This window comes from Drosophila kikkawai, chromosome 3R (assembly GCF_030179895.1).
Source record: "Drosophila kikkawai strain 14028-0561.14 chromosome 3R, DkikHiC1v2, whole genome shotgun sequence".
NCBI lineage: Eukaryota > Metazoa > Arthropoda > Insecta > Diptera > Drosophilidae > Drosophila > Drosophila kikkawai.
In genome coordinates this window covers 17294712-17310042 of record NC_091731.1, presented here as the reverse complement: position 1 = coordinate 17310042, position 15331 = coordinate 17294712, and the positions used below count along the sequence as shown (strand labels likewise).

Sequence of the window (15331 nt, the reverse complement as noted above, 5' to 3'; positions counted from 1 at the left end):
TTAAGCTCTTAATTCCAAAGTATATGCGTATCTTAAAATAAATAATAAATAATAATACATATAATAAAATAATAAATATAAATTCGAGTTGATTTATTTTGTTTTTAAATGTCGATGATGGTTTCATCAGACCTCCATGCGAAACCTCATCTACGTATGTAAATGTAATTTTTTTCTTGGCCACTTAAGGGTTAAAGCTCTGAAAAAAAAAACCGTCCACACACAACCTTTCAGTTCGACAAGCAGGCCATGCACTGACATTAATGGACCAAAACTCGAACGACTTCGGCAGTCGAGTGGACTACCTTGTATAATTCTATCATGCTTGCTAATTCTGACTTGACACATTTTTCATGCATACATTTCGTTGTTTTCATCCCAACATTTGTGGCTACTCAGTCGGTTTTTGCTTCGCTTAGGTAAAAAAAAACACTTGCCAAACCCTCTGCAAATTCTGCACACTTTAAGACTGTGGCAAGGGTCCTTTAGCAAGCCACAGGAAATTTGCATTTTGGCATAAATCAAAATGCGAGAAGTGCTCGCGACGTTACGCCCACAAAAGGGACGAAATTCCGCCGAAATGTTATGGTAAACATGGATGGATGGTCGCGGCGTTCGCCCAACATCCGTAAATCCTTTTTTAGCACGAAAACCCGAAGGATTAAAAAAGGAAACTAGAGCAGAGGCATGGACGGGGCCGAAATAGTTGCTCTAATTTTCATTGTCCACCTTAATGGCTCTGGCGTACAAAAGCGTGAAGGACAACGGCAGGACGCGGAACAACAATTGTCCTGGCTGGATTTCCAGCCGACACGCCACGAGATTTTATGGAGGCGAATCGCTTTGCATGTCGTCCTCCCAGAGCATTTTGTTTCGGTTTCGGTTTGTTTTGCAGCCAGGTAAGGCCGCTTCACAATGAAAATAGCTGGAAAATCGCGAGAAACTTCTATAGAGCAACGAAGATACAATATATGAGCGTCTAATGGTCATTAGAGAGTGGTCCGGTCCGCTCCACTTACAATTGTACGCGAGATACACTTTGGACGAAACTTAAAAAACGTCGCAAAAAAAAAAAAGGTGGACTTCCGCGTAAAGGATCCTGAGTTCCTTTCTTATTTTTTTCTCTTGGTGGTCATAAAATATTTAGTTTTTTACGACCGCCATGTAGACAGCAGCAGGTAGATCGCTGCCGTTTTTTGTGTACGCTCCTCGTACCCTTAACCCTTTCACCATTAAGAAAAAATCGCATCCTGGGAGTGTCCTTGCCAGTTTCCCTCGAACCGGCCAGCGATCTTTGCGTTTTCTCTTCTTTTTGTTTCCAGCTAATGTCTGTTTGTGTCCCTTTGTGTTCTTTATGACGCCTCGGTTGTGTCTTTTTTATGGCGTCCATTGTTCTCCAGCATCCATTTGCGTGGAACGGAGTGGAATACTTACTTCCTCAACCCTTTGGCGAACGGTAAAGTTGGTGTCGGGACGAAGGAAGGGGTTAAGTGAAAACTCCATTGCACTTTTTACGAGCTGCAATCTTCCCGGAACGTCTGTTTTTGGTCATTAGGCGAAAGGGTTAAGTTCGATTTGGTTCTGGGTGCGTTTATGGGCTATATTCAAATTGAAAGGGTTAAGAGCGAAGTAAAGGGTTGAGTTTAAAGGTGGCTATTGAAAGAACAAATTTTCCACTGTCAGCAAAATTTCGGAAAAAACCTGTAAGGCTAAAGGATAGTTTTATTTTTAGTTTAATATCCTTCTACATATTTTCTTATGACTTATTTTTATATCAATAAAATCTATTAACCTTGCAGACCAAAAAATAAGATAAATAAAACTCAAGAGAATCTCTAATACATTCAAATAATTATGATATGTTCATTTATAGTAAGTAATATATATTCTTACCCCCAGAAAAATAATCAATCGAATGCCTTTTCGCATAAACCTTTTAAGGTTTTCATTTTAACGACCATCCATAAGTAACGGTTGGAAATGAAATTTTTTGAAAACCCACAAATCATATGCGATCTTCTGGCTGAACATTTGGCGCGATTACATTCGTAATTCGCTGGAAATTAAGGCCACTAAGTCGCCAGTGAAATGGATTCGGACAAATGTAAAACGGATTTTTGAATCGAACCATCCAGCCATCGCTAGACCATTGTCCATTGTTGTCCGAAAAGACCTAGAAACGAGCCCAAATCCCAAGCTTAGGCAATCGGCATTGGGAAATAAGCGCCAAATATTTCCCACTCCCCCGGCCAATGTGTGCACCCACCCCCGGTGCCCGCTTCCCCGAGATCCTGGGACGAGGACATCGTCTAATCAGTCTGAATTTTCACACTTTCGTGACCCCTGCGGTGCCACAGATGCGGATTCCGATCGGGGTTGGCCAAGCGGCCGTCGACCATTGGTCAAAGCGGACTAAAACATAACAAAGTAAAAATAAAATAAAAATAAAATTGAGAACGCGCGCCAGCGTCCTATGTGCTGGGTCCTGTGTCCTGTGACCCCTTGTCAGCGTCAGGCAGAGGTTAAAATTAATGCGAATACTGTGAATGCGACGGGGAAATTGCATAAATTCGGGGTCACGGCTAAGACGCCTCAAGGAGAGCAGCGGACAGCGCACACTATATAGGGGTGGCTGGGGTCAGATTTATGGGCCGACATTGAAAACTGTAACAGTCGAGCGAAGGATTTTCGCAGCTCAAAAATTTGCGCCTCATTGTTTTGCATGTTTGAGAAATGGTTTTCCGGGTGGGGTTAGAGCGATTTTAATTGACCATTGGGCGACCGTGACCCTCACCCGAAACCGGGTCGCTTGACCTTTTTTTTCCAGCTCGTCTTGACATCGGGCGGCAGCATTTAAATAATTTTTCATTGCCATCCATGATTGTTTTTATTGCAAATGGCATTTAATTGTTGACTCCTGAGTGTGTATATTCCTTCCCAAAAATGTAACGTATTTTTGCAACGATTTTTGGGACATCAGCCGGGCAGCTGTCCATTTACCGCCCAGCAGCCCGAAGCTCTTTCGGTGAGCCCAAAGAATTAGCTAATGGCCACGCATTTGTGAAGGAAAATGTTGGTAATGGGGCCGGCGAACTAAGCCGGAATACGTACAGCGCAAATGCGAATAAAAAATTGAAGTTCTTACGATAAATATGCGAGCCTATTAGTCGCACAGTCAACGCAGTGCCGGGAACGCCGAAAAACATGGCCCAGAGAAGGAGGCTTTTAGCCCCGAGGCAAAGCCCATGTCAAGCATTGAATAAGTAATTCCTATCCTAGGTCTACGGCCATGCCATCATCAGGGCGAATCCGGATCCGGGAATCGTTCAAGCCAGGCCAAGGTGTGGGTGCCAAGAACAAAAGGCATAAAACGTTAGCACGGCTCGGGCACAAAAGGAAGCCAAAGGACAAAGCAGAATATTTTATTTTCTAATGAATGCGTTGAAATGCCAGATTTCGGATTTATTTGGCAGGAAGCACACTCGCTGACAGAGCTGTTGGATACCCTGTGCTGGATTTGGGTAAGTATTAATAATCGGAGAAGAGTATGTTGACATACATCTTTAACATAAAGTTTTTATTAAATTCCTGGTGTCGTAAATATATGTATAATACTTTCTTTATTATTTACTTGGGTTATTTAGATTATATTATAAGCTAAAGTTATTTATTTTGCTTGGTAAGTTAACATATGATTACAATTTAGTTAATCAGAACTAGTGTCGTTTTTTAAATGCCATACGTTGATTTCACTTACATTTGATACGTTTTTATTCCTTCAATATAAAAATAAATATATATATTGTTATATATATAAATTGTTAGTTTGAAAGTGACTTCTTTTCCCATAAATAAAATACAAAAGTTAACTGACATTATTCTATGCATTGTCCTTAAAATGTCTACACTTTGTTAAATATTCCCATATATATAATATAAAGATCAAATGAAATCACACCTATGAGCTTCCCAAATATATTCCAATTCCCCTAGGACTTTCTTCCCTGAGGACTATTTTCCATTATTATTATGCCCCAAACTAAACCAATAAAAATGGCTCATATCCATTGCTCCCCGAAAAAGAGGAAGCTGCATTAACACTTGGTCCCATTCCTCCTACCTATTTTCTGCCATCTTTTGGGCTTACCGCTGGAGTGTAAACACCACTGTCATTTATTTTCGTATTATCATAATGAGGACTCGTATATTTTTATGTGAATTTCTTGCTTTTTGTGCCAGAAACATTCACCGGCAAAAACCAACCACCCCAAAAAAGGGAGATCCCTGAATTCCACCCACCAAGAAAACACACACGCAGACATGTGTCACCCAGGGTCTGTGTGTGGGTGTGTGTACGCCTGAGTGTGTGCATATATGTACATACGTGTAAAAAAGGCAACCAAGCAAAAATAAAAGTAAAACACAAAAGCAGTTTCGCATTGGCAATTTGGTTTTGTTGTTGTTAAATTATCACCCAGTTCGGGGCCATATATATAGAAACTATAGCCACCCCAAGCGGCATGGCTGGGCTATTTATGCATCCTCCCACAATCACCCCGTCAATCCAAGCAGATCCTGCAGGGGTGTAGCCAACTGTTTTTAAGGGGGTTTAAGATATTAGTTTCATTCTAAGTTTTCCGCTTGGATAACATTAACAAATTAATCTGGATAATTTTCAACTGGTTATAGCCTCAATTAATATAGATTGTTGTATTAGTTTTTATTTTTTGTTAAACAAAATCAATGCCATTTCTAGCAAAACAATTCCTTAAGAAGTAGAAAGTAGAGTATAATTTAATATGACAGATATTTCCAATTTTGAAATAAGTAAATATTAGTAAATACTCCCTACATTAAGATTCATATATGTATGTAGTATTGAATAGTAATCCCCTTTACCTAAGACCCTGATTTTAAGCCTTGTCCTCCGTTTAACACGTGCTATTGCAATTGACGTTAGCAATTCGCAATGTTAGAACTTTATTCGTTTTTATTCTAGAGGGTTTGTCCTATGATTTCGTATGATGTTGATATATTAACTTGAGAAATGCTGAAAACATCTAAATATATAAAATATAAAACATACATTAAATATATATTCTAAATATTTCTATGCACTTTTCGAAATCTCTCTTAACTGAACTTTTCTGTTATTAAGATACTTAAGTCTTAATACATACATCGTTTCAAATTTTTCTGCGTACTTTTCTAAATCTCTTCTAAATCCGCTTTTCTGTCTTCTTTGTTCTTTTCTTATCAGCGAACATTTTAAAGTCAGACAGAACATTTTAAGTCACTCAAATCGACAGAAATAACTCTAGTGGAAATCGTGTAAATAAACTGAAAGTCAAACAAGATTTATAAAACAATAAAAAATATTTGTATTTGGAAATTTGACTTTTCTGTTTGCTTGCACTGATAAAAATGCAAATGTTTTGGATTTGTTTTTGCGATTCATGGAAAATTTTTCGGAATGACCATAGATAGTGAGCGATGTGAAAAACTGTAGTAACTTATATTTACAATGTAAATTTTACATTAATCGAATTTTTCTTTTTATTAAGATTTTGTTTTGAATTGTAACAATAATGTATTATTGTAGAATGAGAGTAATGAAAACGATTAAGAGTGTATTAGTCTAATAATAAACCTTTATTTTATATGTATATGTTTAAACAGAAGAAATGAAATTGTAAAGTCCAAACAATACACAATTTAATTTATGAAATAAGTTGCAAGTTTTATACAAAAAGGTAAAAAATATATTAATATTAAGAAACTAAGTTCCGTTGAACCTTTTTAATAAAAAACTAATAAAAATCCACTGCATACTTTTTCGGGCTATTGAAGAAAGCCGACGCGACATCAGCCAATAACAGTCTACGAGCAGCGCCATTTCTATCAGCGCCACACAAAAACTAATTCCACATAATGGGCCAATCTACATAAAAAATCGCTCGTTCGGCCCGCCGGGCTTTCCACCCTTCTCCTCGCAGCCTTGCCGCGGCTGCCATCAAAAAATCGATGGGCGGAATGGGAATGAGTCACTGAAGTTGCCACCCCGCATAAATTTCCAAATAATGTAATGCTAAAAAAAAAATCCGCTCACAGGAGCGAGCGAGTCAGAGCGAGGCATAGAGAGAGAGAGAGAGAGGTAGGGGAGGGCCAGGGGGAGCAAATAGAGTTCGAAATCATGAACCATAGAAAATGAAAATCCACCCTCGAAAAAAGTTGCCAACGTTTTTTCCGTTCGTTTTTATTTTGTTTTCCTTCCTTCCCCATTGTTTTGTTTAAGTGGGCAAAAAAGAAGAAAGCAAAAAGCATTGAGTGGGTGGGTGAGTTGTGTCTGTGTGTGTGTGTTAAGGGTGGCGAAAGTACATATATATATTTGTGTTTGTGCCTCGGCGAAAGTGGGTGGAAGTGGGCACTACACTCAGCTCTAAAGATCAGCTATATTATGTATTATTTTCATTTCACTTGGGGTATTTTGATACAGTTTCACAATTTTTAAACAATTTAGTTATAGTTTTAGAGAGATATTTACTAAAATATAGAGTAGCGCTTACAGGAATCAAACTTTATTAAGAAATAAATACATTTTGCACTTAAAGACACTTACTTTTGTAAGCAAAGGACATTTGTTAAAGCTAAAATTTGTGCGAAAAGTAGTAGAAACTGCAGTAAAACTTTCACTTTTACAAATATTTAATTCATATATATAAATTTATACTATAGAAAGTACCAATAATAATACAAGACAAGATTTTCAGAGGTGCAACAACAACTAATTTTTAAACATTTTTAAAAAATCGTTTATAGGTAACATATTTGATTTCAAAACTAAATCCCATGCGGTGGTACACAAATTACTAGTAAACTATGGTCCAGCCCACTTTTTAATTATTTAATTTAAATTTAATCATGAGTTATAACATACCTAAACGGTGTATTTCAATGCTTGGCTTTTTATACTCTATTTTGAAGATTCTCTTAAGATTTAAACAAAAATAAAGTCTTACTCAACTTTTAAGACTCTTATTTTTCCAAGTATATCGGTGGATAGTTCTTTCTATATGTGACTGTTTCGCTTTGTTTGCAAAACAATCAAAAGCGAACGGAGTCGCCATGTTCACTCCAGACCCCTCAGTTCCCAGCTCCCTTGCATTACGCCCGTTGACATCGTTGGCGACATTAAATATTGCTAAGCGTTCTTTCTTCTTCACTGTCCCCCTCCGATTTCCACCGCTTTCCACACATTTTTTTGTTGCCTGGCCAAACCAATTTCAAGCATATTTTTATGAGTCCTCTGTGCAGGCGGGCGGGTCAACAAAGCCCGTTGGTTTGGCAGGCGCAGCAGCTTTAGTTTATTTTGCAAACGTGTGCCATCGACCACGCCTCCCCGCCCTTGAATGCCCCCCAAAAATCCAGGATGCGGAGTTCGGAGCCATGTGCTAGACGCTAATAACGTGGCCGGCCAAAAAGCGGCAGGAAATGGCCGGGGTCCAGGCTTGAATCCAGCCGAGGGTTCTGGCATCGCTTCCATATGGCCGGATTCCCTTGCTCTAGCTTGAACGTGAACGTGAGGGCAATGAAGCAGCGAAGAAACGTTCCTGCGGAAATTGAGAATTGGTTAGTGTATTACGAACTGGTAGTTAAGGGAGTTGGGTCACTGGTTTTAGCGAAATTCAATTTAGATTGGCTAGCAATTTAGGAATATAATCAAGAAAATAAAAGGGTTGCGTAAATAAATAACATATTTTATGGTGAATCATAAAATATTAACTCAAGAAGAACATTTTTAGTTTTTAAAATTAAATATATAACAAGAGAATGTCTTTATATATATTTTAGCCAATACAAATTACTAGTTTTCAAGAGAAGCTGGAAGAAAATCTTCTTGGCATGACAATGTTATTATATTATACAAGTTAGTATACAATTTATTCAAATAACTACGAACTACTAACCATAATTTGCTGCAGAAACCTCTAAAGTTTGAAATCTATTAAATCTAAAGCAGTACTCATTAAAATCTCAAGGGTAAGAAATTCGGTGTAATTGATCTATTTACCATTAGTGTTCCCTTTTTTAAGGGATTTCAGAACCTTAATAATATCTGTATAGCTACGTATTTATAGAATTTATATAAGAAATTACATATTAATTATTAAGTGCTTTTCTAAAATGCAATGTTCATCAATAATGAAGTAGTGGTCGGACTATGTAAAGACTCTTCTTTATGATATGAGGTAAAAATAAAGAAAAAAAGTTGTATGTTCAATTTAAAAGCTATGTATATAACTTATTTTAAAATCTTACATTAACAACAATAATTTTTGCTATAAACTATGCTGATGATAAATTCCGTTTAATCATGGCAGCATCATTCCGTACATTTTTACTGCGTTTTATGTGCCTTTTTAGCAAATTACAAAAATGCGCCATTTCAAATTTGTGTGTCCCTTTTCTGTTCCTGCTGTTTGTTGCTTTTGTTTTCATTTCAGGACACACAAAACTGTGCGCCTATAAACCAACAACACAACGACAAATAACGGAAATGACAAAACAGAAACACACACATAAACACACACGAGTAGAATTTTCTGCGTTCAGCGTTTACCCACAGCTACCACCCACTTCGGCCGCCCACTTTGGGCAGCCCCTTTTCCCACATGCCCAAAAATATGCAACATTTTTTATATGTTTCTGCGTCACAAAACTTTTGCGCAGGCAGCAGCAGCAGCATCATAAAATTTTTTTCTGCTGCTGCTGTCACTTTTTTCCTACGTTATTGTTGCTGTTGCTCCGCTTTTGGTTTGTGGCCAGGCTTTTATGTGGCTCTCGGCCCGTGTGTGTGCGAGTGTGTGTGTGTGTGCTAGAGTGTGTGTGAGTGCTTTTTATGACCCAATATGGCCGCCACAAAGCGCCGTACGTGTTTGCTTGCCCGTGTCCGGTCTCCGGTCTCCGCTTTCCGCTCGCCACTCTCCAATAGCACGGCCTCTTGGAGACAGTGATGACGAGGATCCTTTTCTATCCTGGAAAAAACAAGAAAGGGGAAAATATACCCATATAATTAGCCTTATATTTCATACTATTATAATTCCCAAAAACGTGCCATTCGAAATCGCTACTTAAAAACTACTTTTTCGACTCTTTCCTGACTCTTAAAATCGTTTGACTTATAATTTATTTATTGTATTAATTGATTATATTTTATATATATATCATATTTAATATCCCATTGTTTAATATTTCATCAAGGAAATTAAAATATAGATGTCTACCTTATCAAAGAGATGAAAGAAATATCAGAAACCCATTTCAAAGTCAAGACAAATCATTCTGAGGATTTAGTACTACATAAAACAACATAAACTATATTTATTAATTACATTTATAACAAAACAATTCCTATTTGTATTTGTAGTATATATTTTAACTATAAAAGGTAATATATTATTAAGGTAATAATTTAAATATAATATTTCTTCCAAATAAATATTCATTTTGTAAAAGGATTTTCAGATTTCTTATTAGGATATAAAGTTATATCAAAGTTATTCAGCTTCCCTAAAAGAATCCAAGATGTCAGCACTACACCGAGTACGAGTTTATGAATTATATAGATTTTTATGCGGTCGCATATTATTTTTGTTGCCTTTTTTGCTTCTCCGTCTTTTTTTGTGTGCTGCCCCCCGACCGCTCTGCTTGGCTTTCGTCTCCTTGGAACGGGGCGCAATAAAAATGTCTTTTTATGTGTACGTTTGTCTCCTATCCTGGCCAAAGGATCTCGGGCCGGTTTCATTTTCGGTTTCGGTTTCGGTCCCTCCATAATGGCCGCCTTCAGGCGGCATGTTTATGAATACGCTTCGACTTTGCTCCGCTTTACGCCCTGTGCTTTACGAGTCCTGGTACTGGCGCAGCTTTTATTATTCCTATTTTCATATATATTACACTCTCCATTTTTGGCTATTATTTTTTTTCCTCTCTCTGATGCTGGCTGCTGTTGTCATTTTTGCATTAATTTCATATTTGGTTTATGGCTATGTATGTTTGGATGTGCGTTGAGTTTTTCTTGCTGCTGCTGTTTATTTCGCATAAATAATAAATATTTTTGGTTATTGCGTCTGCACAGTATTAATATTATTTCCAGAGCACAGGCACACACTAACACACTGGCATTGCGTGCATCCTGCGAACCGCAGGACTCATGGCCGTGAGCTTTAATTTCGGCTCATTTTTCGTTATCAAAACACTATGTTTATGCTCGTGTATTTGTTTTTATTTCACTCATCTGTATGCGGATGCATACACACATGCATATAAAGTCTCGTAAATATTTGCAATTAAATATGCCAAAAATACACCACACACTCACACACACACACGCATTTCCCTCTTGCATTTACCAATTTGGGCCATATTTGGTGCTGCAAAAAATATCCTCGAGCCATGGTGTAATTTCAGCCATTCCAAAAATTTATTAATTAAAAATTTCATAATTTACACAGTTGTTAAGTATTTGTTGGAGAATATTTGGAAATCAATATCAATCAATAGAATGAAATTTATGTTGAGTCCCAATAACAAAATATTACTAAAGGGAATCAGATAGAGACATCGGCGTCCACAAAGAATTTATGTACAAATATGTTTAACCAGAGAATACTGTATCCATTTATTCTCGATGAATCTTCCAGCTCAGAGACTTTAAAAGCTAAAGCATGCAGATTAAATAATAAAAACATTTTTTAACTTGTAGATCAGAATTTATAAGTACAAATCATAGTTAAAAGAACATATAAATGTTATTAAAGAAATAAGGTGCGTATTTCAAATGTCAACATTTTTAATGGACTTATGTGAACTGCAATTTTAAATACTGTGCCCTAAAATTACTTGTATCTCTCTGTCTTATCTGTATTAATAATTCAGTAGGGTAGACTTTCTACAGCTATACCTGGGCATATTTTGTATTCATTAAATATTTTTCTGTTGTATATTTATTTTTTAATTTCTTTTTTGATAGTATTACAAGTTTAAGTATTTATTTACACACTTTAAATATATTGTATTGAAAAGTAGTACAATGTGTGCTTATAAATTACGTAATACATTCTTACAATCAGATTATCAGACTGTAAGTACATCATGATCACAGGTGCGCTTAGCCATAAAATGATAACAAAACTTTACTAATCTTAACCGTTTTATGATACTCTATCAATGGGGCATATGAACTTTGATAAAGGCAAATAATAACGAGCAATGTCAGTGTGCACCCAAAGTATATGTCGCCGAGTATTAAACCGGTACTGTTTTTAATTTTTGATCAGAACAATTAGGTTTTAAGAAGGTTTATTTTTTAAATTAAAATGAAACCATTTTACTTGATTTCAAAATGAATGTTCTAACATCTATTTTTATCAAATTACATTCTTTTAAAAATATTAATTTATTTAATTAAATAGCTTTACAGTTTATGCAAAAACATACGTTTTGGAAATATACATATTTAACGAATATGTTTACTAAATGTAAATATTTAATTATTAGCTTTTAGTACATTATGTTCATACACTTATTTAAGGATGGAGGGAACAATATAAGGCAAAGACTATATAACTTGTATTTAAAGTAGTTTTGTTAAGCTAGTTATTTTGTCAAATTGAAATGTACCGTTCTCCAAAGCCCTCGGCCCACTGTGCTCAATGTACCCAAGCACATGCAATCGGGGTCAGCGTCATGTAAACAAATCGAGTGCATGTGCACCGGGCTAGGGACAGGACTGATGGGCTTATCAGCGCTTGGTGGCGTAGAATAGAATGATTAAAGTGCCGTTGACAGCTAATCGTCTTGCTCAAAGTGCGAGATATTAAACCAAATGTATTTCAATTACAATTGTAGCGCACTTAACATTAGGTCTCAGTGTCGCGGGCGATCAGGCGAGCGATCAAACGAAGAGAGTGATTAAGAGAACGGAGGAGAGAATATCAGTGGCGTGTCATAGATATGTACTATATATTTCACAAAGGGAACTTTAATATAAAAGGGAAAACAAAATATATTATAACATTATACAAAGAGTTTTTTGAAGTAATCTCATTATTTTGTTTAATTCACAATTAATTTATATTTTTAACAAATTTTTATTTTTCAATTGCATAAAAAATATATATATCACAGTCGACCCCCCCTTTTGCCGGTGGCCCTGGCTGCCAAGTCAGCCAAGCGCCGTTATCATCGCGGATTTGAAAACAGCCAGCTGAGCCAGCAAGCCTCTTAGCTGCGTACATTGTGCAAACAGACGTCCCCGGGGGCAGTCGCCGAGATCGGTTGAGTAACGCGGCTATAAAAGCATACAAGTGGCCAGGATTAGCCACAAAGAACAAAGCACTTAGCTCCAGTCATGGCCACAGAGAAGCAGCCACAGAGGCTCGGAGAGAAGCGGAAGGAGACGGAGGAGGAGGATGCCAGTTTGCCCGACCTCAGGTTTGTGCGCGAGAAGCTGCAAAAGTTCCAGTCCAAGATGCTGCGGGACTTTGACCAGCGGCTGTCCTGCATGGTGGAGGACGTGCTGCAGGACCTGCGCCAGCAGGAGCTACGTGCCCACGAATTCCCCAACTTTGGGAAATCCGATCCCAAGAGTACCTGGCACAATCGCGTCACCAGCAAAGCACCCGCGGACGTCAGCGACTCACCAAATGGTCATGCTAATGGAGGAGCCACCCCAACGACGACGCCGGCGCACCAATCTGAGAAATCTGGCCAAAAGCAGAGGCGACGGCTGCCCGAAAAGGTTTTCGTGGCGCGGGAATCGTATCTCACTGCGCTGCTGCAGGTGGAGCACATGCGCACCATCTACCACATTTTCTATATTATTCTGATCATGTTCCTGCTGAACGTGATCTGCTACGATTACTTTGTGGATGGGCGGATAGACCTTGGCCTGGGCACCTTCCGGGGCGGACTGAGGCGCCTGCACTGGGTGATGGGCACATGGCTGCTGGAGCATGTCTTTGTCCTGGCGCTGTATTTTGCCTTCCGAGGATGGGCGCTAGTCAGGCACAAGCTGAAGCCACACAGTAAGTGATGGGAAGAGGGAGAGGATTAAGGATTACAAGGATGCAATGAACTTTACTTTAACTCCATTTCTTTATTTAAATATTTTTTTCAACGTTTTAACCTTTTTAGCCATTTGTTTCACTTTGCAATTTAGTTTATTAATAATCAAGCACTTAAACAAAAGGTGCTTCATTTCATAATTTAGCCCTTATTTTTGGGTAATTTGTAAACAACTTTTAATAGGCACTTAACAATCATAAGGTGACGAATTCATTTAAGCCAAATAATGATAAGAGTTAAAGGCCAGCGGGTTTAAACAATTAAACTCTCACCTTATTGACACAATATGATAGATGTTTATTTAATTGAAAGACTTTTGTGTTAAGCCCTCGCTAATCTCCTAAAATTTAATTTTTTATTTATATTAAAAAAACAGATAAGAGCTATTTTCCGCTTAGTAAACATATGCTGCATCTAAAAGTTATCAGTAAAAAAAAGTTTTAATGGGCTTCTTTTCCCTCTTTACAGGCTCTCTTCAGCACTTTTGGTCACACAGCTGCCTTATCCTGTACGTCAGCTACCAGCTGGTGTTCTGTTTTGTGGCCAGTTCTCTCTGTTTGAAGTTTGACCTGCCCTTTGTGAGCGGCTGTGTCCTGCTGCTGGAGAGCACTCGCCTGCTAATGAAGATGCACGCATTTGTCAGATACAATGCGGCTCGAGTCCTGGCGGGGAAAGCGAAACAGGAGGATCCAGGGGAGGAGAATGAGGAAAAGCCTACAGGACGACCTTATGTACCGCCTTTGAGCTGCTACATATACTTCCTGTTTGCCCCCACTCTCATCTATCGGGACAGCTATCCACGCACCTCGCACATCCGCTGGAAGTTTGCCCTGAATCGCCTTCTGGAAGTGGTGGCCATTGCATTCCTCTTCGCCTTCATTCACGAGCGGCACATCCACGAGCACTTCGGTCAGTACGGCTTGGAGCCGATGGACGCCTCGAAGCTGATCTTTAAGCTGTTCGGAATGCTGCTGCCCTGCCAAGTGATCTTCCTCTGCGGCTTCTACCTGATTCTGCATTCGTGGCTGAACTTCACCGCAGAACTGCTGCGGTTCGGCGATCGTATGTTCTACAAGGATTGGTGGACGTCGCACACGTACGATGCCTACTACAGGAACTGGAATGTGGTGGTCCACGACTGGCTGTACGAGTATGTCTACAAGGATATGTACGTGCATGTGTTCCGGGGCTCCAAGTTGGCCGCCTCGCTGGCGGTGTTCATGATCTCCGCGGTGGTGCACGAGCAGATTCTCGGCTTTGCCTTCCAGATGTTCTTTCCGGTCATGTTCTTCTTCTTTGGGATTGTGGGCGTCTCCCTGGTGTTCCTCATGCGCAGCGCTCCCAAGGTGCTGGGCAACGTATTCCTGTGGTTCTCCTTAATCTCGGGCAACGGTATGCTGATGTCACTGTACGCCATGGAGCACTACGCCCGGAAGAACTGCAATCTGAGCCACGACAACTGGACGGACCACCTGGTGCCGGCTGTGTGGCGCTGCTACAATTAGACAAATTAATTAAAAACCTCTACTTTTAGCTGTTTGTACACTTGGCGTACGCTTCGATTGTATTTTAGGTAAATAAACTAATGAAATTAACATCGTATCGTATGTTTGTATGTGTTTGAACTAGTCAGCTCCTAAAGCTATGGAAACTAATTTTACATCAGGATGCCTGATGCTAACTTATGAAATACTGCATGAGCACTTGAGCACTCCCTGAGTGGCGATAATCTAGTGTGATCCCGTCTTAGGCGCACACATTTGCGCGATTCTGTGATTCGGGCGCAGCTGCCACCTGTGGAGCCGCCACCTCCTCCTCAACGCGCTTGCGACGGAAGAGAATCACATGCGGCTCCGGCGCATGGACCATGTAGTGCACCCATCCAGGACTCTGCTGCACGCCCAGGTTGCGCCACTCCGTCTCAGTCATTAGGTGGGCCTTGGGGACATGTTTGGCCAGATCCGCAGGCAAAATGACGTGCCTGCAGGAGATCAATGCAATTAGTATCCCATGTCTTCAACGGTAAAAACCACGCGTACCTGTATTCGTACTTGTCATCGAAGTACTTATCGGAGTACAGGATCTGATCCGCCGGCATTGCGAAAAGCTAAATTATTTACGGTAAATAGAACAAATTCCAAAACTCAAAAACAATCTACAGTGTGACCGCCTCCTTGCAATAGAGCTGAGCAAAAGTCAGATGATA

General features: G+C 39.1%; 2 protein-coding genes across 2 annotated transcripts; one reads left to right on the top strand and one right to left on the bottom strand.

Annotated features, from left to right (window-relative positions):
• The first annotated feature begins 12218 nt into the window (after nucleotides 1-12218).
• On the top strand, nucleotides 12219-14720 carry LOC108085428 (sterol O-acyltransferase 1). Its single transcript, XM_017182017.3, has 2 exons — nucleotides 12219-13085; nucleotides 13594-14720. Exons 1-2 carry the CDS (start codon nucleotides 12410-12412, stop codon nucleotides 14628-14630), a joined length of 1713 nt encoding a protein of 570 aa, XP_017037506.1. The 5' UTR covers nucleotides 12219-12409; the 3' UTR covers nucleotides 14631-14720.
• Nucleotides 14654-15329, bottom strand: Cks85A (Cyclin-dependent kinase subunit 85A). The gene is made up of 2 exons (XM_017182022.3): nucleotides 15165-15329; nucleotides 14654-15106 (listed from the first exon to the last, which is right to left on the bottom strand). Exons 1-2 carry the CDS (start codon nucleotides 15221-15223, stop codon nucleotides 14872-14874), a joined length of 294 nt encoding a protein of 97 aa, XP_017037511.1. The 5' UTR covers nucleotides 15224-15329; the 3' UTR covers nucleotides 14654-14871.
• Nucleotides 15330-15331: the final 2 nt, after the last annotated feature.